Below are 26,961 nucleotides of genomic sequence, written 5' to 3' on the forward strand. Positions count from 1 at the left end.
GTTAAAATGTACATATTTAGCTCTGTGGCCTGGGAAGAGCGGTCAAAACCCTGCGCAGAAGGGTCTGTTGTGACCGGAGTCTGTTGGTCTCTGTCCCAGCTGGTCCAAATCCCTGAGTCTGGCCCACAAGGTGACCTGGAGCTCTTCTCTGGGAAGGGCGTCCTCAAAAGTGCCATGCAGGCTTCAGGTGCTCTTCAAAAGGTGGGTGTTTCACAGTCCTCGTGTGTTCCCCTTGGCTTCGAGTGGTTGATCTGTGTTTTGGGTTTGTGTGGCAGGGTTTTTGGTAGCTTCATGGTGCTTTGTTACCGGCTGGGCTTAAACCATGACAACCTGTGAGGGTGAGACTGGAATGTGCAGGGACACTGTGCCAGAGCAGTGAAGAAAATAAATCAGTCTTGATCTCAGATGTACCTCCGAGACAGGCCCTGTGTCCTGTCTGCATGGCAAGCATCCCTTTGGCTTTACCAGGAAGACTTGGTGGCATGTGGGGCTGGTAGGACATCTCCAGCCTTTTTCCACCAAGAACTGGGGAGAGGCAAAGATCAGAGCTGCTGAAGAGATGTCCTCCCTCTGCCCAGCTGCACAGGGCTCCTCCAGGAGCTCATCTGCTCCTCTGTGAGGAGCCAAGGTGGGAACGTACTGATGGAGAAGGAGATGTCCAGGTTGGATCCCAGCATGTAACGTCAGATCTGGTTGGATCCTGCCATGACTTGTTCACCTCCCTGAGATGACAAGGTGGTGACCTTATGCGCTGCTCAAGGCATTGCACATGCACATGGCCTTAGCTCTTCCGCTGGTGGCGTGTAAGGGTTGGGGACCATTTGAGGAAAGGGGATTGGGACCCCAGGGTCTGGGTCCACCAAGGGTGGAGGTGGTGCTTCTTGGTGGAGCACAAACACAAGTGCACTTGCGTTTGGGCTCCAAGAAGCACCACCTCCAATTTGCGGTTGGGTTCTCCTGACTTCCAAGGTGTTGGTGGAAGTCTGGTGTCCTCTGTTCCCCACAGCATGGCCTTGGGTGCAGCGGTCACTCACCTTCCTGGGGGGCTTGCTTGTTCCAGGCAGTCACTCAGCTTCAAGTGACCTTCCCAGGCATTGCCTCTCCTCTCCTTACCGCTGCTGAGGAAGACACCGCTGCCTTCAGCTCTGCTGGGTGATGCCTGACACAATTCAGGGCTAAGTCTGTGTGTCAGGCTTGGATTGGTTCATGCATATGCTCTCAAAATAATCTCTTTAACTCCTCTACACTTCCTTGTTCCCTTTCTAGCATTGATTTGTTCATCTTACACCAAGTCCCCAGAGCACCCTGCTCCTCCTGGCCCTCGCCTGCAGCTGGGAGGGGTTTGGGTGCCCCACCAGAGTCCTGCAGAGGAGGCTGCTGCAGCACCGTGTTCTCCCAGGTCACCCTTGACTCATGCCTCTCCATCTCAATGCCTGAATTTACTGCTTCAAGTTAGGTGCTGCAGTGACTCTGCCAAGGGGTGGGAGGACCTCTTTGCATCCCTAAGAGACCCTTGGGGACCAGCACCATCACTGGGTCTTGCCATTGCTGCAGTTTATTCCCCCATCGGCAAGGCACAGCCTCTCCTCCAGCCTCCAGCCTCCCTCTCTTCTTGTCCCCACACCCCTGGCACACCCTGGGATTTGCCTTGAGAGATGCTCGAGGCTGCTGGCAGCACCGATTCCCCATGGGAAGAGCCATTCCCTGCCAGGATCACAGAGGGATGGGAGGTTTGAGACAGCTCCCTGGCAGCCCAGGACTTTTTTTTGTCCTAGATTTTCTTCTCCCAGCTCTGCCAGGTGCAGTTGCTCATCCCAAACCCAACACGGTTGAACCTCTGGTTGGCAGAAACCCGGTCCCTGGAGTCAATGCAGGACATTTCAATCACCTTTTCCCAGCTCACCCTCCCTCACTTGGAGCACCAAGGGCAGATTAAAAGCAATGTATTATTATTATTATTACACCAGGGTATAATTCATTCCTTATCGAGTCACAAGTGTCTAATTTGATGGTTTTTTTCCCCTGCTTGTTTCATCGCCCCAGGTCTTATTTTACTGTGTATTATTAAATCTTAACTTGGAAGGGAGAAAGTTAATTACTGCATGGGCTTTGCCGTGGTGCTAATTACAGCAACATCTGAGATCTTCACATGTGTTGATTTATGCTCCTCTGGGAAGAGGGGATTCCTGCCCCAGTTTTATCACTGTTTCCCATCATTAAAATCTGTACAATGACATGCGCAAGGGGATGGGGGTGATGCTTGTACACCTCCATAGCTTGTGATTTTGCGTGCTGGCCTTTGGTGGGATTTCACGCATGCTTTCCTACATTTCCGACAAATGCCCCTGAGCCTCTGTCCCCCATAACTCGCTGGTGTTCTGCAGTTCCTCCGGGCACTGGCAAGTCTTCTTGGATTTGCCTCAAAAGAGCAAAACCACTATGGCCATAGCTTTGTATGAAAATAGAACGTATCCAGAGGCAAGACATGGAGATGGTGGGCTCGTGCTCTCTGCACTGCAGGAAGCGGGGATGCGGCTGCTGAATGATCCTGCTGTGGGGCAAGGAGGTGGTGCTGGAAAGGGAGAACTGTTCCCCCGAAACAGCTCACCCAGCGTTGCCATCTTGGCTGGGTTTTGATCTAATTAAACCCAAAGAGCTGCGGTGATGTCGGAAATGCTGGAAGGTGCTCCTGCGGAGCCAAGCAACCCATCCTGTGGAAAGCTGGCAAGTATGAAGCTGGTGGCAGAAAGATGAGCTGGAGTTTCCTGCAATGCTTGCAGCGAGGATGAGTTTCTGGAGAACCGAGGAGATGGTACTCGGCAGAGGACTCCTCGAGTCCCTCCAGGTTCATGATCTCATCTGCTCAGCTCAGCCTCTACTGAGCTGTTGCCTTTATGGGTTTTTGGCTCGATGGGGCAGGGATTTCATCCAAAAATCAGCTGGGAAGAGTCAGTGGGCTGCTGTGCTGGAGGGCAGAGGTTGTCCACAGATGGGGTATGGGCCGCGTCTCGCTCCTACGTGTTTTTCAAGCCTTTCATTTAGATGAGTGTGTGCCCTCTGCTTTGCTCAGAGGAACAAGCGGGTAGGTAAGGAGTGAACAAGGCAGGACCAGAGGTTGCAGGCTCACAGCTGCTGTTCCAGCTGCAGTACGTAACACATTTCCCAGATAAAAAGGTTAAAAATCAGCTGCCTCCTGCAAGACTTTGTTTCCATTCACAATTTCATCTTGAAAATTCATTTTGAAAATACTCCTCTCCATTTGCTCTTTTGTGAGCACTCAGGGCAGCAGTGAACGTGGTCTGAAGGCAATGGCTTGCTCTGAAATCCCCATGGATGGACAATCTTGGCAGGAGAAGACACAGAGGGGCTTCTGACACCATTAATGTTGGGCAGAGTGGTTTTTGCTCCATCTTTGAACAGGCAGCTAAACCAGGGCTCACTTAAAAGGCCCAGCAGAAAGATGCTCTTAGCGTCTGGTCCTCTCCTGGGTGCTCCCCAGGGCTGACGTTCGCTGACTCTTAGGGGTGCCGTGAGCCTTCTTGTTGTCTTCTGGTCCTGAGAGATGGATTTATTAACGGCTCGATGGCACGAACGATAACTGAGTGAGAGAAAACATCTCTCAGACATGCTCAAATTGCAGGATGCACTGAACCAGGGCCAAGCACTTGCAGACAAAATGAAAAACTATATAGAAGTTTTTTTTCAGCCTTTTCAGGTGGTTTTCAGCTGCCCACAGCAGGCAGTTTTAACCACGGGCTTTCTGCTGCTTCCACATCACCTTCTTGAGCCGCGCTGCAAGACCGGCAGGTCTTCCTGGCTTTTAAAAATTGAATTAACTCTAAAAAAAAGTTTTCTGTTTCAGGCCAGATTTTGGCTCCTGCTTCTCAAATTGCCAGCACCTGGAGATTTTCTTGTGCTCTTGTTCCTGAAGGGTAGTGTTTCCTTTTATTTGAGGGGGGCTTGGGGGTATTTGGTTATAACCCCCTGGGAATATCCCCTGCACTGTGGGGTCGTCTCCCGGCCAGGGAGACTTCAGTAAAAGCCCTGCCGGGATGGCAGCACTAATTAGCTCATTATTGGTGATAAAACCCCTGATCCGTAATCCCCCAGCGTTAGGGGACGTGCAGCGGATCTAGCAAGGTTAATAAAATTTGGGGATGGATTTTGTTTTCCCCTTAGGAGACAAGGGGACCTGGGACAAACCCGCAGGGAAGCACCCACACAGAATTGCGACCCGACGGCCTCCGAAGTCTGGGCGATGATTTAATTCTTAATTAGGCCCTTTCTTTTGGGCACTGAAGCCTGGATCTCAACAAGGGGAGTTGTAGCTCTTCGGCCCTTTTTGTTTCAGCTTCAGCTCCAGGCAGGAAAAGAAAAGGAAGAAAAAAATCGAGGGAATTTGGAAACGGCGATGCAGGGGTGCAACGTGCAACATGGAGGGGAGACTTTGTGCCCTCCGTGTGCTCCTGTGGCCCCTGGGGGCGTGCAGGGGCGGGGGGGGATGTCCCGCAGCCCCCGGGGGTGCATACGCGGGGGTGCGGGTGCAGGGCGGGGGGTCCCGCATTCCCCGGGGTGCCTGCACGGGGGTGCATGCTTGGCATAGGGGTGCTGCGGGCACGGCCCACGGCCTCTCCCCCGGGTGGACGGGGCTCTCCCCGCCCCCGCCGCGCCGTGTACCGCCCTGCGGGTGGCGGCGGCGCGCGCTCCCGTGGGGGGGCGGGGCGAGGAGGGGCGCGGCCGGCAGGGGGCGCTGCTCGGCCGGCCCCGCCCCTCCCCTGCCGGCCGCGCCCCTCGCCACCGCCCCGTGCGGCGTCCGCTGCGTGGTGACGTCAGCGGCGGCGTGCCCCTGTGCCTGAGCCGAGGAGACCCCGCAGCGAGCTGCCAACGCCCGGCGGAGACTCTGAGGTGAGCGGCCGCGCCGGGGCGGGCACGGTACCGCCGCGACCCCCCCCCCCCGTCCATCTTTTTTTCCCCCCGTCGTCCGGCCCCACGTCGCCGGCCGGTGCGCCCGCCGTGCCGGAGCCGCCCTCCCGGGCCCGCGGGCTCTGTGTGTGTGCCTGTATGTATGTGTGTGTGCGCTCGCGGCCTCCCCGGGCAGCCGGCGGGGAGGGGAGGTGGGCGTGCGCGGGCTCGCGGGGAGACCCCCCACTCCCGGTGCCTGTTGCGGGTGGGGGCTCGGCCTTTGTGGGGTCTGCCGGGGGGCGGCGGTGGCGGGCCGCCGCCGCCGCCTCAACCTCCTCCTCCCCTCCCCCGCTTCCTGGCGCGGCGGGCGGGGGCCGGACCCTCGGCGCTCGGGAGCGGCGGCAGGAAGCGCTCCCGCTCCTGCGCTGGGTGCATCGGCCATCGCCGGGGGGCACGGGCCTCGCTCCCCGCCGGGACCCCTCTGCCCTGGCTGCGGCGGCTTCCCGCTCCTCGGTGCGGCTTGGCTGCGGTCGGGGGCTGCGGGGAGGAACGCCGAGGGTCAGCCTGTGCTCGTGGGGCTGCAGGTTGGGGCTCTCTGGTCTCTTCCAGGCGAGCAGCGCCGGGCACCATAGGAGCTCTGAGCCGCAGCGGGGGTGCGGGCACTGTGAAAAGGCTTAGCTTAAGCAGTGTGCGCTGCAAAAAGTCAGTTTCTGTACGAAAAGGAGTTGGGAGGCTTGTTTGCCTAGGTGTGAGGTGGCTGGCTTATGCAAAGAGCGTCCAGCTACTGTCGTTGTACAGTCCCAGTGATGTCGCTGGTTTTGGCTAGGGTAGGAGCCAGTGCCACTTCGAGGGTTGGCGTTGACATACGTTTCTCTTTCTCCTTTGAAATCTCATCAGGATGTGTATACTGCAGCAGCATGTCACCTAGCTGTGTTTTAAGGGTTTGTTTTGGTGATCTGGACTTCAGTAGCGTTTTTTCCTGTAAGCGGGTAGAACTTGCAGCTGGTGGCAACAGCGGGAGACGCTTGTATAGCCAGGTAGCTGTGAACATAACAACCGGCATTGTGAAATGTGTGCTTAATGAAGAATTGCAAAGTGGTCAGAATTCCTGTTGCCCTGTCTGTGTGGGTACTGCAACGGGTGGAGCCAGAGCGGCTTTGCTACCCTCTTTTGACAAAAGCATGGGGAAGACAAGGCCTTAACAAGGAGGCCATGTTAGATGACAACTTGGTAGTCAGAAGTAGTTCAGTCTGGCCATCTGTGATTGTCTTTGTCTCGTGTTCGTCTGTGTTCCTTCTCTCCTAGAAAGGAGGTGCTAGCTGTCTTTATTCAAAGTGTTAAATCATAGTTGTCTCAATGTCGTCCCCCCCCCCTTTTTTTTTTTTTTTTGGAAAGGTATTTAAAATCTGGATCAAGCTCCTGGTATTGCTAATCGGAATAACTCAGTAAAGCACTTAAAGCTTCTCTCCTTCAGTTAGCAAAAGGGTCTTATGCAAAACCAACTTTAGATAGAAAGCCTTTGTATTCAGCTAGCTATATGTGGAAAATGTGTTGTTCTGCTTTGTAAACTGTTCCTTCTTGTTAGTATAGGATTATGGGGAAGGCAGTGTAGGCAAATGTGTATTTGAAACAGGTCTTATGGATGCACATTAAGGCTTGAATCAGTATATTGCTAATTGTAGAAATGATTCTGTGTCTAAACTGTTCACTTGTATGCCTCAGTAACAATGAGGACAAGGATTTTTAAGTCTTGGCAACGAATACAAACTACTGTGATGCAAGATAAAACATGTTTGCACTTTGGTAACATGTTCTAGGCAGAAATTTTAGTCATTAGATTTGCATACTTTGAACTTGGTTATTCATGACCTGCAACTGATGCTCTTAATTCATTATATGCCCTGCATTGGGGTTGGTTGCTTGCCTGAAACTGATGGCCGGTTTTAGGAAGTTTATGATGTTTTCACTGTTTAATAGAAATGTTCTGGAAGTCCTAGAGTGTCTGGCCTATCTAAAATAGAAACCGTGGATCTTCTACTAACAGAACAATAATAAACAGAAATGGAGCCCATCTGAAACTCCTAGGGATTTCCCTGATGAGTGTGCAACTGTGCTTTTCTTACTTTCCTGTAAAGCACGAGAAGGCCCGATGTGAGGTGCAGCATGAAGTTGACTGCTAATCTCGATGTAAAAGTTGCTTCTGGTTAAAATGCAGCTGTAGTACTAAAATGAATTTCCAAGCCTTATAAGCACAGACAGCCGGACATCTTAAATCTTTTCAACAGCTATCTGTTACCCTACAAGCTTCAGAGTTAATACAGCATATTGCTGTATCTCGGTTGCAACATTGCTTCTGGCTCCTGAGAACTTGTACAATAAATTAATATGCATCACTGCAGTTGAGGTGTGCGTAATCTATTTTACACTGATGTGAGTGCTCACAGCCTTTAGAAGTCATTTATGGGCCTGTGTATTTTAGCCCTCTGTTTCCTCTGCCTGCCTTTTGTGGTCAGCTGAGCTTTCACACTGTCATTAGGCTCGATCATACGAATTTCAATGATCCGAGCTTCTATAGTAATAGCCTGTAAGGAGGAATTGTAGGGGGGATGTAGTTATCCTCGCTCTTGAGGCTCCTGAGGCTCCCTTTCTGAGGAAAGAACACCACCTTTTTTTGTAGAAGATGAAGGTGCTGTCAAATTAAATGGAAGCAAAATTGGTTTCTGATACTCCAGCTAGTAAGAAGCTCTCTTTAACTACTTAGTGTATGGTAGACTTCTGCCTTGGCTTCTCTCAACCCATTATGCTGAATGCAGGTGAACCCCCCCCTCTATTTTTAGTATTTAATACATGACAAATAAAACAGTGTGTTGATTAGATAAGCTTTTATGCTGAAGTTTTAAAGAGATTTAGAGTATTTTTACAGTTCTGTAACCTATCATCGTTTAACTAGGTGGCTTCCTTCAACCCCTGTTTAAAATAGCTTACACCATACTGGCTAAGGGTGTCCATCAGAAAGGATTACCCCTAGAAATGGCAGGTAAAACCCTTTCACCAGCGTATCTTCTAGGGCTAAAGCCTGGTACAAAGTTATCCCACCCCGAGTATGTCTGGCCACCCCTGTGTAGTGGTCAGCTGCCTCTTGCAGCCCCTGCTGCATCTTTATGACGGTGTGCAGGTAAATGCCTGAGATAAGTGACAGAAAAGGCATTAAGACAAGGTATTTCTAGCTTCTGGTGGTGGATCCTTTACGTTGTTCTTGGATGGAAGAACTGGATTTGTTTACCCAGCCCTGGGTGTGCAGTAAACTTAAAATAGTGAGTACAAGAAGCAGGGTTTCAATGTTCTTGTCATGTTGTTGATCTTTGTAAGCTTCCCTTTGAGTTTCAGATAGTGACTTCTGTTTTAAAGAGTTTTAAAACTTCAAAACACTGTTTGGCCTGTTTTCGGTAAAGCAACTGTCCTTTTCTTGAGATTATTGACTTTTCTTCTAAACCAGTGACATTTTATAAAGAGAAAACAGAGTTAGTTTTGCAAAAACTTTTTAGAAAACCATTGTTCTATTTTAAGCTCTTGTGCTGCTAATTCACCCCATTACTTCTGAATGTTATGGCGTAATTCCTAGCAGGAGAGTTGGTCTGTGCACTGTTCTCTTGTCTTGTGAAAAACCAAATCAAAACCTTTATTAAAGTAGTAACGCAGGGGCTTCCTTTGAGCCTTTCTCTCTGGAGGTGGTACGCAGATACCAGCTCATGTGTACTAAGAGTTCCATGCCTGTGGTCAGATTGTGTGGTATCAGCGCCCGTTTTCCAAGTGTAGACCAAACTATGGCAGGGTGAAGGTTTTTACCAAGCTAATACAGCGTTAGAGCAAACCTTAAACTGTGTAGTGGTGCGGGACTAGGGGAGGCCCAGAGGCAGACTGCTGAGTACAACAGGAAAGGATTGCTGTCACTTGTGGTGCCAGACTCACAGCAATAGCTAAGGCTGCCAGAATTGTCTTGGTTTGTAACAAGCCGTTTTGAATTGCTCAGCTCTTCTCAAGTTGAAAGATGCTGTGCTGTGTTGTTGGCCAATGATGAGTGTTCTGTTTTGGGGAAAAAAATGACAAAAATGCTCCTGCAGCTTTGGATGCAAGGAAAGAAGGCATCTGCCACTTCATAAACTGGTGTAGCTGTTTATGTTGGGCCAGCTGTGGTTGGTAAACAGCTGAATGCAAAAGGGCTGGTTGTGGGACCGCGCTGTGCTGGGCTTGGATTTGACAGTAGGCATGCTCTGGTTGTGGTTCACCTTGGTGTGTTTGAGCAGTTAGCTTGAGTTTAGTAATTTTTTTTTCTTAGTGCTTGTGAAGTGTTGCTGAGCTAAAGGCTTAGTTCCTCTCAGAAGGATCCTCTTCTCCCATCTCCTGGAGTGGGGGCTGTTACTTCTTCTTGAGCATTTTCTGCATTTACCTACTGCTGAGAAGCTGCCGGTTGCCCAACAGGCTCTTGGTCTTGCTTCCTCTGCCACAATCACGGCACTGTGGGTGGCTTGCCTTCTGCTGTGCAAGGGAGGGTGGTTCCAGCTGCTCTGGTTTCTTCCTCTGGTTAGGTGAGCGCAGGACAACCACTGCTGCTTCAGTCCTGGTGTGAGCGAGCCTTCCAGCTGCTTTGTTAAGGTTTAATATAAAACACCAAGATAGCTCAGTGTCTGGGAAAAGTTGCTCTTGCAATATTTTTTAACAAAGCTTCCTCTCTTTAGTCCTCAGACAGTATGTTGCTCCTCAGCCTGAGCTATCCCCCTCCCCAAACACACAGCATCCTCAAGGAACTCTTCAGGCTGTGTGCATGGAGCACCCGCAACTCTCCCATTCCCTGAGCGTAACAGGAAGGAGAGGTGATCTGTTGCAACTGATGTGCATGCAGGGTGCTTGCCACTATGCAAAAATGTGCCTCAAAATAGAGGAACTTCTGCCAGTGTCTGTTTTACCACTGTTAAATGTAGCTGGCCATGGGTATGGGGAGAGAAGCATCGAGGCTAGTGTGCACCATTATTTGGTAGTATGCGCAAATAGGAGTATAGGTACAGCTTGTATTTTTAAATATTAACAGTATGAAACTAAGCTAATAAAGATAGGTTTTTTTAATGTGGTGTTAAAAATACTGAACAGGATTTTGTTACATGGTAGAGTAAAACAGCTTCTTGTAGAGTATGAAAGTGAAGAGTAATAATGCAAGATTAAAATGCCTTTGACGGAAAAGGATTTAATGTAAGCCCACATACTTCCCAGTGTTTAATCTGGGGCAGGTTTTCCCAGTGCTGGTGGCTGGTTTGACTGTGTAACCTTAACCAGAGTGATAACAGAAGTAGTTGATGCTTTTGCTTTTTTCTGTTGAGCTCATGATAAAGTTAAGGTAGTTGTTTTGAGCTGTGAAGTGGGATAGATTGACAATGCTGGCGCTAAAGCAGGTGAGCTGCTGTGGGTGTGGCTGCACCACAGTGTAACTGGTGTGGCAGCAAAGAGCCCACTGAGTCGCATGCTCTCTGTCTGACGAGGCTGCATGGGCAGCTTTCTTGCTTTGAATTTAGGACTAAAATGGGATGATATGGCTTTCCCCTTCTTTTTTTGAAGTTGTAGAACTTGAAACATGTTACAGTACTGCTGGTAGCTTAGGTTCAGGCTTTTAAAATTCCCCCACCCAGCTGTCTTCACTTCCTATCTTGCGTATGTCTCTGCTTTACCAGTTTCTTGTGAGGAGCCTTTATGAAGATATGCAAAGTAGCTTAATTGGACACCTTCCATATAAACCAAATAACAGCGCTGTTTTTTGGAGATAGTTCTCCCTCGTGGAATGCAAATTCTGAGATAGGATTTAAAGGATTGTCTGACTTGTTAGTGGCAGTTAAAAAAACCAAAACCAACCAATCAACCAATGCTTAAAAAGAAGGATATCTTTTTCAAGATCCTGAACTGATATGGTATAAGACTGTTTCTTGAGTCTGTCCCTTCTGCTTTTTGCAGGTTTTGCCTTGGACTTCGTGATTTGCCTTGTTCTAAGGGAGTGCAACTCCTGCACTGGTTTGTAGTTTGACAACCTTTTTAGGCTCTGTTTAAGAAATTAAGTACCCAGGCCTTAAGCTCAACTTGGAACCTTTGGGAGCAAAAGCATTTGTGTATATAGCTTGTGTGCCTGCAGTAGTCTGAGCTATGGGGAAGATGGGCGGGTGATCTTGGTCACCAAGTGGTTTAGAGCATAATATATTCTTTTAAATTTAATTTACCACATTGATAGCATAGAAGTGACAGATGTGTTCAGTTCTGGGGTGAGATCTCGCTGAAGAAGAAGATTCCTAGCAGGCTGAAAGGCGGGCTTTGGGCTGGAAGATTTAGGTAATGTCTGTAAATGGCTGCTGTACACCTGCAGAGGAGAATGCTGGCCATGGTAATACTGCTCTTGAAACCAATTTTGCCTTCTGTGCCAGTTAGTCTTTTTGGAATTCAGCTTTTAATCAGAGAGTGGCTTCTGTTGGTGTTTTGCATCATAGGTTTGTGACAGTATCAGTGTACCAAGAGGTCCAGGGTCTTCTAGCTCTGCGGTTGACAGCTGTAGTCGTGTGGTCTCTTCATTAGTGGCTTGCAGTCTTTGCAGAGAACAGGTGTGTTGTGTGCAGTGGTCTTTGGGTTGAAGTGTTTGTTGTGCCAGGTTTGTAATACAGGCACACAGTCAGTACCTTCTCCATATAATGCTGGTAGGTGTCTCTGGTGGGGAAACACGATTGCTTGGATCGTAGTAGCTGATTATCTCTTGTTGGTGCCCCTGATTTGGGAGACTTGTCACTTTGAAAAGCAAAAGTGTTAGTTTGTAGTAGGGATAGAGGAGGTGCCAGAGGGCAAGGACCTTGAAATGGCAGGGCAAGGGTGCCTTGAAATGGATGTAATTAATCTAGGAATGATTATCAAATGCAAACAAAGACTTTATTTAGAAATGTGTGTTTTTTATAAGATATGACATGAAGGTAGTGTGGAAGGGTAAAAGTGGTTAACAGAGATCATGAGTAAGATCCTGTGAATATTGTTCCTTTCATTGTGGACTCCCAAGTGCATTGAGCCCACTGGAGTTAGAGGAATAACCTGTTTACTGTAAAATTACATTGTCTGGGGGAACGGGGGAAAGGACTTATTCTTAGTTTTCAGAAACGGCTCTGTTTTCTTGCAATGTGGAGCAGGCTCTCAAACAGGATCTGGAAGCTGTGACGGACTGGTTAAGCTTTGCCTTGTGAATTAATGGTGTATACTAAAGAGCATCATGAAATGGTTCTTGGTCATCAGCTGGTAGTTGCTTGCAGCAAGCTGCATTTAGCTGGTACCTGTGATGAAATGGCAGCAGTTTCAGTCCTGCCTAAAAGAGGAAGTCTTGGTGCTGCCGGGGCTCGACAGGAAACTAGTGCAGGATGTGTGGACAGATTTGACAGCTTGGTTTCCTTTGGCTAGGAGAATGTACACATTTTAACCTGAAAACATGCTTCGGTAGCTTAAAAATAAAAGGATTCTTAACAAGCTTGAAGGCTTGTGGTTTCTACTTCAGATTGCAGGTACAGCAAGAGTGAAGGCAAGATCATGCAGATTCTTACCTCTTGGTTTAGGAGGGAACGCCGGTTGTGTACAAAGACCGACAAAATTTCACTTAATTCTTCAGTCGGTAGTTCATATTGCTGCTAGATTATATTGCAACTACTCTGCATTACAGGCAATTTTTAAAACTAAGGAGCTCCCATAGTAACATCGCATTTCATGTGCTTGCCATTAAAATGGGAAAATTAGGCTTGCACAAGAGGAGTTGTGGTCCTCAATGTCAGGTGCATTTGGGACAGCATTTCTTGCAACTTGCACTTAGTAAGTGGGAACCTGCCACAGGTACCATGGATTTCTTCAGCCTTTTGTGATCCGTCAGTGTCTTCTGGTGTGCGTACAGGCCTGTGTGGAGAAAGTGCATAGTTCCAAATTTTCCTTTGCAGTAGGAAGGATTACCTATCTACACAACATCCCACTGGAGACTTCAGTTAACTGTTCATTGCAGCACTTGCATTTCTGTTACCACTTTTTAGGATTAATCCTAAATGCAGATCAGCTATCTTTCATAGAAGTGTAATCGAACTTTAAAGCAAAATTCTGTAAAATAGGCCTGTTCAGTCTGGAATAGGGCAATCTGATGAATTTGACAAACTTTACAAGGCTTTGCAATCCACAGTTTCCAGGATGCTGTTGAGTTCTGTGAAATTGTATGAGGTTCAACAAGGCCAAGTGCCGGGTTCTGCAGTTCGGTCACAACAACCCCATGCAATGCTACAGACTTGGGGAAGGGTGGCTGGAAAGCTGCCTGGCAGAAGACGACCTGGGGGTGCTGGTTGACAGCTGGCTGAATATGAGCCAGCAGTGTGCCCAGGTGGCCAAGAAGGCCAACGGCATCCTGGCTTGTATCAGAAATACTGTGGCCAGCAGGACTAGGGAAGAGATTGTTCCTCTGTACTTGGCACTGGTGAGGCCACGCCTCGAGTCCTGTGTTCAGTTTTGGGCCCCTCACTACAGGAAAGACATGGAGTTGCTGGAGCGTGTCCAGAGAAGGGCAACCAAGTTGGTGAGGGGCCTGGAGCACAAGTCTTATGAGGAGTGGCTGAAGGAACTGGGGTTGTTTAGTCTGGAGAAAAGGAGGCTGAGGGGAGACCTTGTCACTCTCTGCAAGTACCTGAAAGGAGGTTGTAGTGAGGTGGGTGCTGGTCTCTTCTGTGAGGTGGCTGGAGATAGGACAAGAGGAAATGGCCTCAAGTTGCGCCAGGGGAGGTTTAGGTTGGATATTAGGAAAAATTTCTTTACTGAAGGGGTTGTCAGGCATTGGAACAGGCTGCCCAGGGAAGTGGTTGAGTCACCATCCCTGGAGGTATTCAAAAAGTGTGTAGACAAGGCACTTCAGAACATGGTTTAGTGGGCATGGTTGATGGTTGGACTTAATGATCTTGAAGGTCTTTTCCAACCTAATGATTCTATGATTCTGTGAAATCCTGCTGGTGTGATCATGTGCTGAACAGGTTAAAATCCAGAGAAGTATGATCAGTTAACATATACTTTACTGAAGCAGTGAAGTTTTTGATTACAATACAGAGAAGTTTGAGAAATTAAATAAATTCAGTGTATGTGCTGGGTTTTTTTTTTTAAGAAGTCTTTAGATCTTGTTGAACAGAACTAAGTCATACTGACTTGTGTTACATTCCCAGTCTTTATCAGCTCTCCTCTCTGGGCTTGGCCAGATGGCTCGTGATTACATGGCTCAAAATCCACTCACTGCACTCGGAACTGGGATGACTTCAGCTCTTTCTAGTCTGTTTCAATTCCCTCAGATATTTAAAACTACTTGGAGTGTTTTCTAGTCCTGCTGGGTGTTGTATATGTTAGACTTCCTTTTATTAGGCTGCTTTGGAGGGGGGACAACCCCAAACCTCTTCTAACTTCTTTGTTTCTTCCTCCCTTGGCATTGCGCTCTGGGGATGAGTTATTCTCTAGTCGTATCTCATATTGGATTAAATTACTTTTAAACCACAAGTCAATGATGTATGTGTCTTTAAAGCTATTCCTATGGAAGAGCAGGTCCCAGGATAGTGCATCTAAGCTCCCTAAAAATGAGCTTGTTTTCAGCTGTGTTCTGTGGGCTTCTAAGAAGTGGAAAATATGAAGTAGCTCATCCAGCTAATCTAGAAAGCCTACTAATCCAAATAAAATAACTTATTCAACAATTCCACTTTCCCACTGGTAAGACCTTGGAGGCCTATGCTTAAGACTATAAATCTGTTTAAAACTTAGGCCATTTTATTTCAGTATTTAAAAATAAAGTTATATATCCATTAAAAAAAAAAAAAGGTGAGGGGATCCCTTTACCTAAAGATGTGCTTGAATGCATTTTGGTCCTTTAAAGATGTAATTAATCCTGAAGTGTATAAAGTGTGTGGGGAGGGGCAATTAAACAACTGTGTGAGAGAAGTGGTAGTTGCTTGGTACATAGAGAACTTCTAGTGTGCTAGTTCAGTGTTTTTCATGGTAAATTTTGTTAATTTCTTCCTTCAGAAAGAAAAAAAAAAGAAAACAAATGCCCTCAGGCTTTTCCAGGTCCCCTGTTGTGCAGTTCACATTTTGCTTTATGCTCCAGAGTAAGGCTTTGGGTTATTTGCACTCTGTTTTGTTCCCACTGCCAGAAAGAAGAGGTGGTGCATGGTTTGAGTTCAGGGCCTTTGCCTCACACTGACACCCCAGTGTAGGGTGGGGGTGGTACATGTTTCCATTGGTGATGTGGACTGTGCTAACCCTTTACTTTGGGAGTGAAGTAAATGTGAGAGTAAGCAGTACTTTTATAGGAAATACTCTTAATTTGAACTGCTGGTGTTCTCTACGAGAGTAATTATGTAAAGTTGATCATTCACTGCAAGAGTCAGAGTTTTCTGTTGCAGGAATAATGCAATCTGTGTGCAAGGCATGTGTGTACAGCTTGTGCTTTGTCTTAGCTGGAGTCTTTGACCTGAGCCTTCACCAGAGTACCGCAGCTTCTCTTCCAGGGCCAGTGTGGGGACTTGGCTGTGTCTAAGGACAGGGAAGAAGTGAAGGTTTGCAGTGCACTCGTGATCTGATATGCTTTCTGATAGTGTGGTTTCATTTTGTTGCTTGCTTGGTGCTCTCTGGAGTAATGAGTTTTGAAGAGTAACAAAGGCATCCTTTTTTTTTTTTTTTTACAAAGGCATATGTGAGCTTTTCTTGTGCAAGTGCATATATAGAATTTTAAGATTTATAGTGAATCATGGATTGGTATGCTGCAGTGAGCATAGGAAGTGCTTCAGAGTCGGGATTTTGCCTCTAGTGTGCTTTCTGGGTTCTGGAAAGGCTGTCTTGAAGCAGATGTGTAACCTGAAAATTATGGGTAAACAAGGAAATACAAATAATTGGGGCAAGAGGGTAGAAGAGGAGGTAGAGCAGGAAGGGAGGAGAAGAATACAGAATGGAGGAGGAGGTGTCTGCTGGGGGAGGGCAGGGTGGCAAGTGAGATTGGGTTTCTCTAAACGGGCGACTGCACAATGCTGTTAACTTGGAGGTGGATGTGCTGGTCCTCTTGTGACAGCACTTGGGGTGACCAAGGTCAGCTGGAGCAGGGATTTCCTGAGTCTGGGTGGGCAGTGTAATGAATTCCAGTTGCAACTGAAAAAGCATACAAGAAGTGGCTGGGAAACCCAGTGTGGAGAGTTGTTTTGTACTTCATTTATTAATTCTGAGAGAAATTCACAAAGGCTGCTACCTGTGCTGTGCAGCAACACAGCTGAATGGTTGTGTTTGGGCAAATCCCCAGACAAAAGGCAGATGATGGTGCCTTATTGCATGGATAAGGCTGGCAAGCTAGTGAGGTATGCTGGTAATTTAGGCTGGTTTTAGTTGGAGTGCACTTGAGTTGCTTGGCTAGGCCCGATACCTGTTTTGATGTGTTTTCCTTTTAAAATCTACTTAAGTGACTTATCCCTTTCCACCTTTGTTTTGCGCATGAAGCCTGCCTTAATTTGGGACTGAGCTGCTCTGTTCCGTTGCCTGCTTTCTTTCTGGTGACTTTTTTGTTCTAAAATGTGACTTCTCTGTGATCAGTGCCACCAGTGTGGCAAGGCAGAACTATGTGAGCACCTTAGCAGTTGAGGCAATATTGACTAATATTACTTAGATATAAACGGTTGAGCTGACCTGAACACAGAAAATGTCTTTTGAAATGGAAACAATTACTTTGTCCTCCTGAGTAAATGTGCGTTTGCTTCAGGGCCAAATTTGAGAGCTTTTTGTAGTATTAATGAAGGGCCTGTTGCTAGGGCTTGGCTGTGCATACTGCTGATTGTTCTGTGTGAGACTGAGGTCTGCTACTGCAGCATAGATCAACAGATTCTATCGTTTTGATAAGAAATATGGCACCAAGTAGAGGACTGGTGATAATGCCTGATGCCTACACAAATCTTTGATTGTATGTGTTGAAAGAAGATGTATAGATGAAGATATATAGATAGCAGTGTTGTGAGTGCATGACGTACCAGATGCTGGCTGATGTCCTGCTCTGAGAAAGTCTTTGCTGCCATTTCCTAAAATTGACTGCTTGTGGATCTTTCTGTGGCTTGTGGGAATGGTGGTGATTAGTATTCCCCTACAAGTACTGTTTTTAGGAACTTATGAGGGTGTTTATTAGGAAGGTAGCTGGCTTTGTCTAAATGTTTGAGCATCCTTGCAGCATCTGAAGAAAAGCTAGTGGTGTAAGGTTTGTTATGAGTTGCTAGCAATTATCTTTCCTTGCAAGTGTGATGATGTGATGTGCAGTATCAAATCACTTTGCTAGCTGTGACCAGAGCGCTCAAAAACTTCTTCCAGATCACTCTGAGAATTGAAATCCCCAGGAAGTGCCCAAATGCATAGTTCACTAGGGATTGATTCAATTTTTTAATGCTGTTACCCAGACCTGAGAGCCATGGCAACATCTGTGCTAGGCTAAAGCATTGCTACCATTCTGAGGGTAAATTTGCTGCAGTTGATGTCTCTTCTTGTCTTCTCCCCCCACGCCCTGGCAGGGGGTAACTCAGTTTGCAAGTCTTTGTTGCTGTAAATAAAAGTATTTCCAATAATATGGAAATGTTCAAAGTCAGTGGGAGCTTTGCCACTAGGCTTGCCGGGGTCAGGATTTCGCACCTGTATGTGAATGAATGGTCAGAGGCCTGTTAGTTTTCTAATTAAAGTAATATATTAATGAAGGGCAGCTGTGTCTGGCACTGGACGCTGCTAACTGATGTTTGGAGGGGGTATTGGTGACAAGTACTGATTTAGTTCATGTGCTAAAGTCTGCTGGGACAGTGTTGATGTAGCTGGGTGCATCATGATTTTGTAATGTCTGGAGAGTAATATGATTCCTTGGGAACTGGATGCCCTGCTGAGCTTCTCAGTGCTATTAGCCACTTCAAAGTGGGGAAAAAGGTACATGTTAAGTAGCAACTTTAACCAGAAGATTGTAGAACTGTACTTAGGCCTTAAAAAGGTGAGGGGAGGAGGAATTAATCATGCTTACTTCTGTCTGTACCTGCTTATTTTTATCCCATAAACTAGTTTCGAAGCTCATATGGCTGTGTTTCCTGCTGCGCTTTCTTTACTGACGTGCTTTCCAGAGGGAAGATCTCTTGGGAGGCATGTGTGTTACTTAGCTATCAAGACCCAAGCTTACAGTTTCAGCTTTCAGTGCATTTAAGGCTGGATGTTTCTATGTGTTAAAAAGAGTCTGGAAAAGCCTAAAGACTTCTTTTGCCCACCTCTAGGTAACTAGGCAAAAATCCCCCTGTATATTGGAGTGACTGAATTTACCTAGTCCTTCTTCCCAGTGTAGAAAAGTGACCGTGCCAAACATAGTCTTAGGTGGTGTTTGATGGTTGTATGCAGTGGGAGGGGTCTAGCCATAGGGAGGAGGTGTTTGCATTTATGAAAATGAGCGGCTTCCTATTGCGTGTGATGGAGGGAATGGATCTACCAAATCATTTAGGAGTTTTGTTTTCAGATCCCAAATGTGCTGTTAGTGGTTTGGGCTCCAGTTGAAGCTCATCATTGACATGTACTGCTATCTGGTGAGTATGAGAAACATCTAAATACATGCATCTCTTTTTTTTTTTTTTTTTTCTTCTAGGTGCTCACTGGAGTTGATATTCTAGTAGACTTCAGCTATGCAGACGATCAAGTGTGTAGTTGTGGGTGATGGTGCTGTTGGTAAAACCTGTCTCTTAATTTCTTATACAACAAATAAATTCCCATCGGAATATGTACCAACGGTAAGTGTGAGAATGGCTCCGGTTGTTCTTTGGGCATGATGGGGTAGAGCAGCATGAGTTTCCTTCCCAACTAACCTTTATGGTGTGCATGCCTTAATACTTGTTCTTACAGCCTGCTTTCCTGTTGGAGACTAACCAATTTGTCATGGAAAAGTAATGATCAGTCTGATACACTGCTTCTACCTATATTTTGTATTACCTGGTAGTGCTGGGGTGCCTTTCCTGTATCTGGTCAGTTCTTGCTGCTTGACTGCTCTGCTGTTTGTTGATGGCCACCAGTTGGATTCTGTGAACAAGATTATTTGTCGTTGTTAGGACTGCTAAGTGGAGAGCAAGCAGCAGGAACACCTCTCCAGCTTGGTGTCTCAGTTCTTGCTAAATCTTCATTTTTAGGGAAAGAAGTATTTTATGTTGCTAGAATAGTCAGCAACTACAGTTAACATTTTCCGATGCTCATTTTTGCTTTGCAACTCCGAAAGATCCAGAGGTCGTGCAATGAACTATGGAGTGTGGCTAGTTAACTTCAGCTAAGCATGAGAAATATGTTTGGATTTAGACTGCGCAATCTCATTCATTGGTACTTACTAACATTTGCAAACTTTTGTGTATAGTCCTTGACTATTTCTAAGTAACCTTTTTGAGTTTTACAGGCTCAGTTTTGAGATACTGAATCTGTTGACTTATCTAAAGATCAAGTTGGGAGCAGTTTGCTGACTGCCTGCGGGGCATGTACATTATCTTTCTAATAGGAAAGTGTTTTTCTTATTAATATTGCATATGCAAGACCAGTGTACTGACACTGAGGTGGGTCAGTTTTTTAGTGAGGTTGCTGCAAGAGACTTGGACATCTGGATGCTCTTTTTACTCATTTTCTCTGTTACGGACCTGAAAAGGCCATCTTCTACCCATATACAAATTGAAGAGTTTACCTAGGTACCTCAAACAAATTTGGATCTGGAAATGCATCACAAAGAGGTTGAATGCCTGTCAGTGAAAGGGTGAATGATCTTTTCTGTTATTATAAAGCAATTAAAAGAGCAGATAGCTCCTCTGAGATGCCAGGTAGCTCTGCCTGATAGCTCTTTCAGAATAGCTACTTCTTTATAAAAATATCCTCTCTTTATGGGAAAGAAGTTGCAGTGAACTTCATTGCCTCTTTGAGGTATTGGCTTTGTACACTATCCAAAGATCTTCAACTTGCCAAATTTGAGGTTTGTTAAGAATAGGACAGACTTTCACAGAACGAAAATGTTTGTGTTGTAGTTCTGGAACTAAAAATGAAAGGACTTCCAAACCTGAGAGTATTCAGGTTGGATGCAGTGGCCACTGCTAGGAACCTGAGGGTTGTGCTGTAGGCCTGGAGACTGAAGTTCATCTCATGGAGATCCTCTCACTATGGACTGGTAGGGAAGAAGTTGCATTTGAAACTGTGTTTTGCCATTCTCAAGTTTTTGAGAGTGGTGTCAAGTATCCTGCTGTGATGCTTCTGGGACAACCACATCCTGTGCTGAACCTGTGGAAGCCCTGCTTGCCCTATTTAAGCTATTCTTTATGGTCAAGACAAAATGAAAGTGGTCAGTGAGTTCAGGCAGTGAGTGTTTCTATACTTATCCTTAGTGAAATGACCCTTAATTATGTTGAAAAACATTATAATCTTAAAATGTGTATTTTGAAAGCTTGCAAGTTTGTGTGCTGTCCTGCAGATGGTAGTACTGTCTATAAATCTCTGCTAACAAGCAATGTGGAAAAGGCTATTCAAAGAAAGTTACTTGCCAGTAAAGTGTGTTCAAGGTGTCCTAAGGCTTCTTTATAGTGCCTTTTAAAACTGACCCATGTTTCTGGAATAGTATTTACCCCTGAACTTCATGATTTGAGGAACTTGCTGTTCTGGGGATATCACAGGCCTATGCCTAATTCTGTGTATGACTTAGAGGCATATTTCAGACTCTGGAAACTAGTAAGTAACCTCTGATATTCCAGCTAATACTTCTAGTAATAAATGGGCAAAGGAATATAACAGATAGCATTGTTCCCAAAATGAAAGCAAGCTGTCTGAGAGTTGGCAAACCTTAATGTCTCCAGAACGTTTGTGGCTGAATAAGGACCCTAGAGTAAAGTGGGTAGGACTCACTGCTTAACAAAAATGTTTAAGCAGGAGGAGAACCTAGAGGTAAAGTTCTGATTTTTGAGAACCTGGTAAATACTGGTGGTAGCTCAAGGCCAGCGTACTGACCAACACTGGGAATCCAGCTGCAGCAGCTACTGCAAAGTGTCTCGTGAGAGGAAGGTGGCACCTTTCTTCCTTGAGGGTGTTCAGTGGTACTGGGCATAGAGAGTTAGTAGGAGGTAGGGATGCTTTAGCAAATCAGTAACAGTCTGGCTTCAAACTGAGCTGCTCTGCCTGTGCAGGCACTGGAGTGGCTGGTGTAAACTGCCTGTGCTGTTGCCCCGCGTAGCTGTACTTGTGCAGCAGCGCGGCCAAAATGCATCAGTTCAGACTGATAGATTAGATTAGTTTCACTTGGCCCTGTGTTTTGCAGCCCTTTCTCTTTTTTGAGGATATTTCCCAGTGGGAGATGGGTTTCATACTGGTACTGCACATGGTTTGTCACCTGCATGTTTTTGATGTTATTGGTATTCTCAAAAAAAGAAGCAAGGGATGTGTCTGTGGAAAGGCACTGGGAATGCTCGGGTAAGCAGCAGATCAGGTGCGAGTCCTGTAACAGGAAAACTCATGCCACCTGCTCTAATGGGCTGTCTGGCACTGACAGAAATTGAAACTTCTTGTTGGGCTAGTTGTTGCTCTGGTTTTTAGCCTGTTTGGCACAATTGAGGATAAGATTGTAGAGTGCACTATGAGACTGTAGTTGTCAGGTTTGTCTGAAGGCTAGCCTTGTAACCCTGGCCTCCTTAGGGCTGAACCCCAGACCTCTTCAATAGTTGCTGTACCTTAAAAAAAATAAAAATAAAAAATTGCATTTTGCAGATAGGGAGCTTAAAAAAACCAAACAAAACCCAACAGCCCAAAACAAAAATCCCATGATGAGGGAGAGTGCATGCTAATCCCCCTAAAGGGCAGCTACAAGTAGTATTATCGACTTCCTGTCCACTGGGTGAAAATGAGGGGATATCTTTGGGGGATTAAGCTACTGACCATCTTCTGACATCTGAAAGAGCAAATGCTCTGACCTTCAGCACAGAGCATACCAGTTTCTTGTTCTGTACCTAGCAATAGATGAGTTCTCATCCTGACTTGTCCTTTGGAGTCCTGAAGTAGTAGCTGTGGCATATTGAATAGGCTCTGTGAAATGCCTTCCACCTTCCCCCAGCCCAAACCTCTTACTTGTAGCTGGACACTTTCTGGGGTGTTCAGTAAGGCAAACTCAGTGCAGTGTGTACAGGATTGGGCTGCAGGTAATGGAGATGAGTGGTGAAAACTCTTGCAGTACTTTAGAATCCTGACTGCTAATCTAAAATAGTATGAGAGGTGGACTTCTGCTTCTAGCTGATCTTCCTGGGGATATGCAGCATGCTGCGGCCAGAGCTGCTTTCTCAGTCACAGTGAGTTGTGAAAAGCTGAAAAAATCAGTGTGGTGTTAGGTGTTGCTTTAACCAGGACAGTCAGGTGGAAAGGAGACAGATCTGAACTCTTGGAAGTTCAGCTTTGAAGTGCTGTGTCATTGGTCTTATCTCAATTTTTAGTGGGATTTTTTTCAAGAACCTAAGCTCTTAATAAAGCCCTGTTAATAGATGCATGTGACTGCTTATTTCTCCATGTCCCTCCCTCCCTCACTTCCATGAAAAGCTTTTGAGATGACTGCTGGCCTCTTCAATGTTGTGGTTTACTTCATCTGTGGGGGCTGCTCAGACTTCAGTTTTGTGTTGAAGCAGAGCTTCCCTATTGTTATTCAGAGATCTCAACTGTCTCTGATAACCTTGCAGCACATGCAGGGACAGTTGTATTTTTTTTTTTAGAGTGGGAAGGATTTTTTGCTAAAGGTACTTTCTGAAACACTCTCTATTGTGGTTCTGAAGATAAAATGGTTATTGAAATTTAGGAAACTGACCTCAGACAGTATACTCCTTAATGCTGTGTGTGTGGGTGGTGAAGGAGAAGGCTTTGGGTAGGTCCTTGTGCTCAGTAGTGTTGTAAACAAGTTGCTGGGTGAAACGTTTTTGGTGGTGTTAGCTTTTGATCTGCGTAGCAGCTCTGCCCTGGAGGACAGGACTATTGTGCCAGCTGCTGTACAGAGACAATAAATATAATTTGGTCTTCTGGAGCTGGATTCTCCATTTAGGTTGAGAGTGAATTTGAGACAGACTGATTTTGACCAACTATATTGCTTCCTCCAGAGATGGAGGATAAATTCCTGTTGAAAAGATGGACTCTGTATTGAATTCCCTAGATGTTCAGAAAGATGAACTTCAGAGGACTTAGGTCCTGTGAGAAGAAGCCCCATAGCTCTGTGCCCTGAAGGGCAGGGCTGAAGTTTATCAGGTCTGTCTTTGTGGGGATGTGTTTAGCGTGTCAGACCAAGTGTGAAGGTTGAAATCTCTGTGGCAGTGTGGGAAACCTCTGCAATTACAGGCAAGAGCTGTTCCAGGTGTTCTGTTCAGTGGCTTTTACCCTGTTAAATGCAGTGGTATATCTAGTGTGCCTTTGCTTTATATACATCATGGAAATAGCTCTTGCATCCCTATTCCATATTGAATTGTCCTATTAACAGCCTTAACGGTAATACCATTGTAAGCCTAATGGCTTCTGTTATCCTGTGCAGGTGACTCCTCTACAAATTGGAGGTGGTCTGGCAAGGTGAGTAGGATGATGGTTTGAAAGATGGCTTATTCGCATTCTCTTAAATGTGTTTCTCTTTTCTTACCAGGTTTTTGATAACTATGCTGTAACAGTGATGATTGGAGGAGAGCCTTACACCCTAGGCCTCTTTGATACTGCAGGTGAGAAATCAAATGCTTGTGTCATTGTAACTGCCCAAGATGTAATTGAGGTGGTGTTGAACATAAAGACATACGGTTGGTTCTTTTCCCCTTTCATTTAAAAAAAAAAAAAAAAAAATCATCTTTCCTGATTCTTCATTCCTGACCTTTGGAGAGTTGCAAAATTGAGTTTATTAAAAAAATCCCAAACAACACACAAATAAAAACAAACAACAACAAAAAAAACAAAACAAGAACATCTTCTACTTGTTTTAGAGCTGTTTTATTGTGTGACACCAGATGACAACTTTCAAGCTTTCACCTCTAATCTAGGTGATACCTGAAAGATAAGGGGGTTCTATGTTTTTAAACAAAATTAAAGGAGAAAATTGTGTTGAATAAAATATGTGGATTGTTTGTGGTTTTGGTATAGTAAATAGCCTATTTTTTGATGAAATATTAAGACAGAATGACTAACATTAGAACGTCTTAGATGTGCATGTGGCATGTCTCTGCATTCCTAACATGGATGAAATCAGAATGTTATGTGGAGTGTCATAAGCCTTCTCGCTGTGTGCTTTTTTTAAATTAAAGATACATCTGCAGGCTGCTTTGTTTATGGTTATTAGACTGTATCTCAGTTTCTGGCTGGAGGAATGTATAATGACTAAAGAGCTAAACACATTGCTTTGTGCATGTAAAAGTTTAGCAAGAAAGGGTAGAAACTGGTTCAACTGCTAGTTACCCAGTCCCCAACCTGTAATAATACCAAAGTGGTATGGGAGCATCTGGCATTGTAAACTCTGCTTCAAGAAAGTCCTTCCAGAGAGTTTAGTTGATAAGCTGTTACCTAAAATAGCCTTGATAGAACTTTAATCTGACTGTTTCCAGCTGTATTCTTACAGATGCATCATTAGTGTCGTATTTGATTAATGAAAAAAATCTTGTGCTTCCAATTAAACACTGTAGCTTCAATTAGCTCTCCACATTCTCCTCCCAAATGTGATTTGTGTGTTAGTTATTGCACACTCCCTAGTTCTTGGAATAAGGAGTTAAGTAGAGAAGTGTCTCCTTCCTGACACACATTGTGTAGGCTGCTGTAGGGACCACTACTTACATGGGTCTCAACTATAGCATTCTGGCTTCTTTTTTGTATCCATTCTGCATGGATACAAGCTGTGTTAGGTCTTTCTCTGCCTGTTTTCCTGCTGAGGTCCTCTGGGTTCAGGCCTCTGGAAACTGGTGTGTGTGTAGATATGCATATCCACGTACTGTTCATCAGCATGAGTGTAGTAACTCATCTGGTAATTCTGAAAACTTACCAAGTTACTTTAGTGCATGTAGGTGACTCTACGTACTTGTGAATATAAAGGCTTTCCTTTTGGAGCTGGGCTTCTGAAGTGGGAGGCTTTTGTTCTTTAAAGGTCACCTGCTTTTTGCTAACTAGTATCTAGCACAAGTTACAGAACTTAACAATGGATAAACCCCCTATTACTAACTGTCAAATTAAAAAAACCCACAGAACAAACAACCTTAAGGTCTTTGTTTTGAGTTTGTACTAGGAAGACAAAGCTTTTTGGAGTAGTCTGTTAATGGCTACAAGATATTTTGGTCAGTGCTTAGCTCTTCTGTGTCCAGCCAAGCATGATAGCTGTAACAAGCTATTTAGGCCTCCATCTTCAAACTGTAGATCTTCCTCTACTGAGATGTCCCAGGTGTTGAGTCATCTCCTTCAAGATCTCAGAGGTCTTTGTCCTGTATGATAGGCAAGAGAGCATCACTTGAAATCTGAGACATTTTGAACAAGTGTTTCTGATTTGGTTGCCAGCAAGTAGAGCAGCTCCTTTAGTGCCAGGTTTGCTTTCTAAAAAGAGTGCTACTGAACTGAGATGAGGGGGTTTAAGAATGAGCTCAGGCAGTTGGGCTGGGCGGGTCAGTGCTACTGGTGCTCTACAGGGACTGCCTGCTCTCTTACGGACCCAAAGGAAAGAGCCTGGCTTCCTCTGAAGCACAGCTTGCACTGGGACTTCAGTGCGTTTTTAGGGGAATGCTGCTAGACAGCCTGAATGCACTTCGAATGTTTGAGTTCAGGGCATCTGTATTTGCTGAAGAGTTAGGATTAATCACAATAATGCTGTTGTGCTGGGATATGCATTCTAACCACCTGTAAAGGGCAGTATTTCATTGTCTGGGTCTAATATGGCATTAATTTTCTCCTCTTCTAGGTCAGGAAGACTATGATAGATTACGACCCCTCAGCTATCCACAGACAGATGTATTTCTGGTCTGTTTTTCAGTGGTGTCTCCTTCTTCATTTGAAAATGTGAAAGAAAAGGTTGGTTGAACTCTGCCAGAAAAGGGAGCTGCTGCATTGATTTCAGAAATACACGAGGAGTTATCTTAGGTGATTAGTAACAAATACTGTGTCTTCTCTGTCTTTAGTGGGTACCTGAAATTACTCACCACTGTCCAAAGACTCCTTTCCTGCTTGTTGGGACCCAAATTGATCTAAGAGATGATCCCTCAACAATTGAGAAACTTGCCAAGAACAAGCAGAAGCCCATAACTCCAGAGACGGCTGAAAAACTGGCCCGGGACCTGAAGGCTGTCAAATACGTGGAATGCTCTGCACTTACGCAGGTGAGGATTGGTCTTTGACCATTTTTGCTTGCTTGTATTCCATGCTTTTTTCAGTTAAGGGGAAAACCAGCTCAATATGGTTGTGAAAGGGTATGAGCTCTGCTTCTGCTGGTGAGACAGTATCTTTCTCTTTGTCCCATTGTTCTAGGGCACAAGGAGTTGGCAGTGGTAGAAAGAAAATCAGCCTGTGAAGATTAGGCATAGTGTAGAGAGGTGATGGAGGAGGATGTGCTTGCTGTGTTTGCTTTTGTGTTGGAGGAAAATAGCTATTGAAAACTTAAAGGTGCGTTAAGGACATTAAATGGGTTAGGACGCAGGATGCAGCTCACTACTGAAGAGAGCAGGCAAAGAAAAAACCTCTCAGAAAAGTTAGTTCTGGTACTTCTAAGACTAGAAGAAGCCTTCATACTTCAGAGCTTCTTTCTTTTCCTGTGCAGTTGGTGGTGAGCTGTGTTTTCTCTGTCCACCTTAAGATGGAAGCTATGTTGAAAATGAAATAGTTCCTAAGGCATAAACATGGTGATGTTGTGTGAACTAACTTGTGAACATGAGTCTAAGGCCAACTGAAGTAGCTGATTCAAGGCCAGGAAACCTGATTATCCTTTCCCTTCAAGGTAGGAATACTAGGGTGGGGTAGATGGGA

General features: G+C 45.5%; 1 protein-coding gene across 2 annotated transcripts in view; it reads left to right on the forward strand.

Annotated features, from left to right (window-relative positions):
- The first annotated feature begins 4,800 nt into the window (after positions 1-4,800).
- CDC42 (cell division cycle 42) overlaps positions 4,801-26,961 on the forward strand; it is a 28,831-nt gene continuing 6,670 nt past the window's right edge. Inside the window, exons 1-5 of one of the 2 annotated variants that reach the window (XM_075027714.1) lie at positions 4,801-4,905; positions 18,602-18,743; positions 23,627-23,699; positions 25,904-26,013; positions 26,121-26,318. In XM_075027714.1, the coding sequence (XP_074883815.1) occupies positions 18,639-18,743; positions 23,627-23,699; positions 25,904-26,013; positions 26,121-26,318 (486 nt within the window). In that variant the 5' untranslated portion in view covers positions 4,801-4,905; positions 18,602-18,638. Of the gene's footprint in view, positions 4,906-10,918; positions 10,957-18,601; positions 18,744-23,626; positions 23,700-25,903; positions 26,014-26,120; positions 26,319-26,961 lie in introns of those variants that run through there. The other variant, XM_075027715.1, reaches the window with a different exon arrangement.

Source organism: Buteo buteo, chromosome 5 (genome assembly GCF_964188355.1).
Source record: "Buteo buteo chromosome 5, bButBut1.hap1.1, whole genome shotgun sequence".
Classification (NCBI taxonomy): domain Eukaryota; kingdom Metazoa; phylum Chordata; class Aves; order Accipitriformes; family Accipitridae; genus Buteo; species Buteo buteo.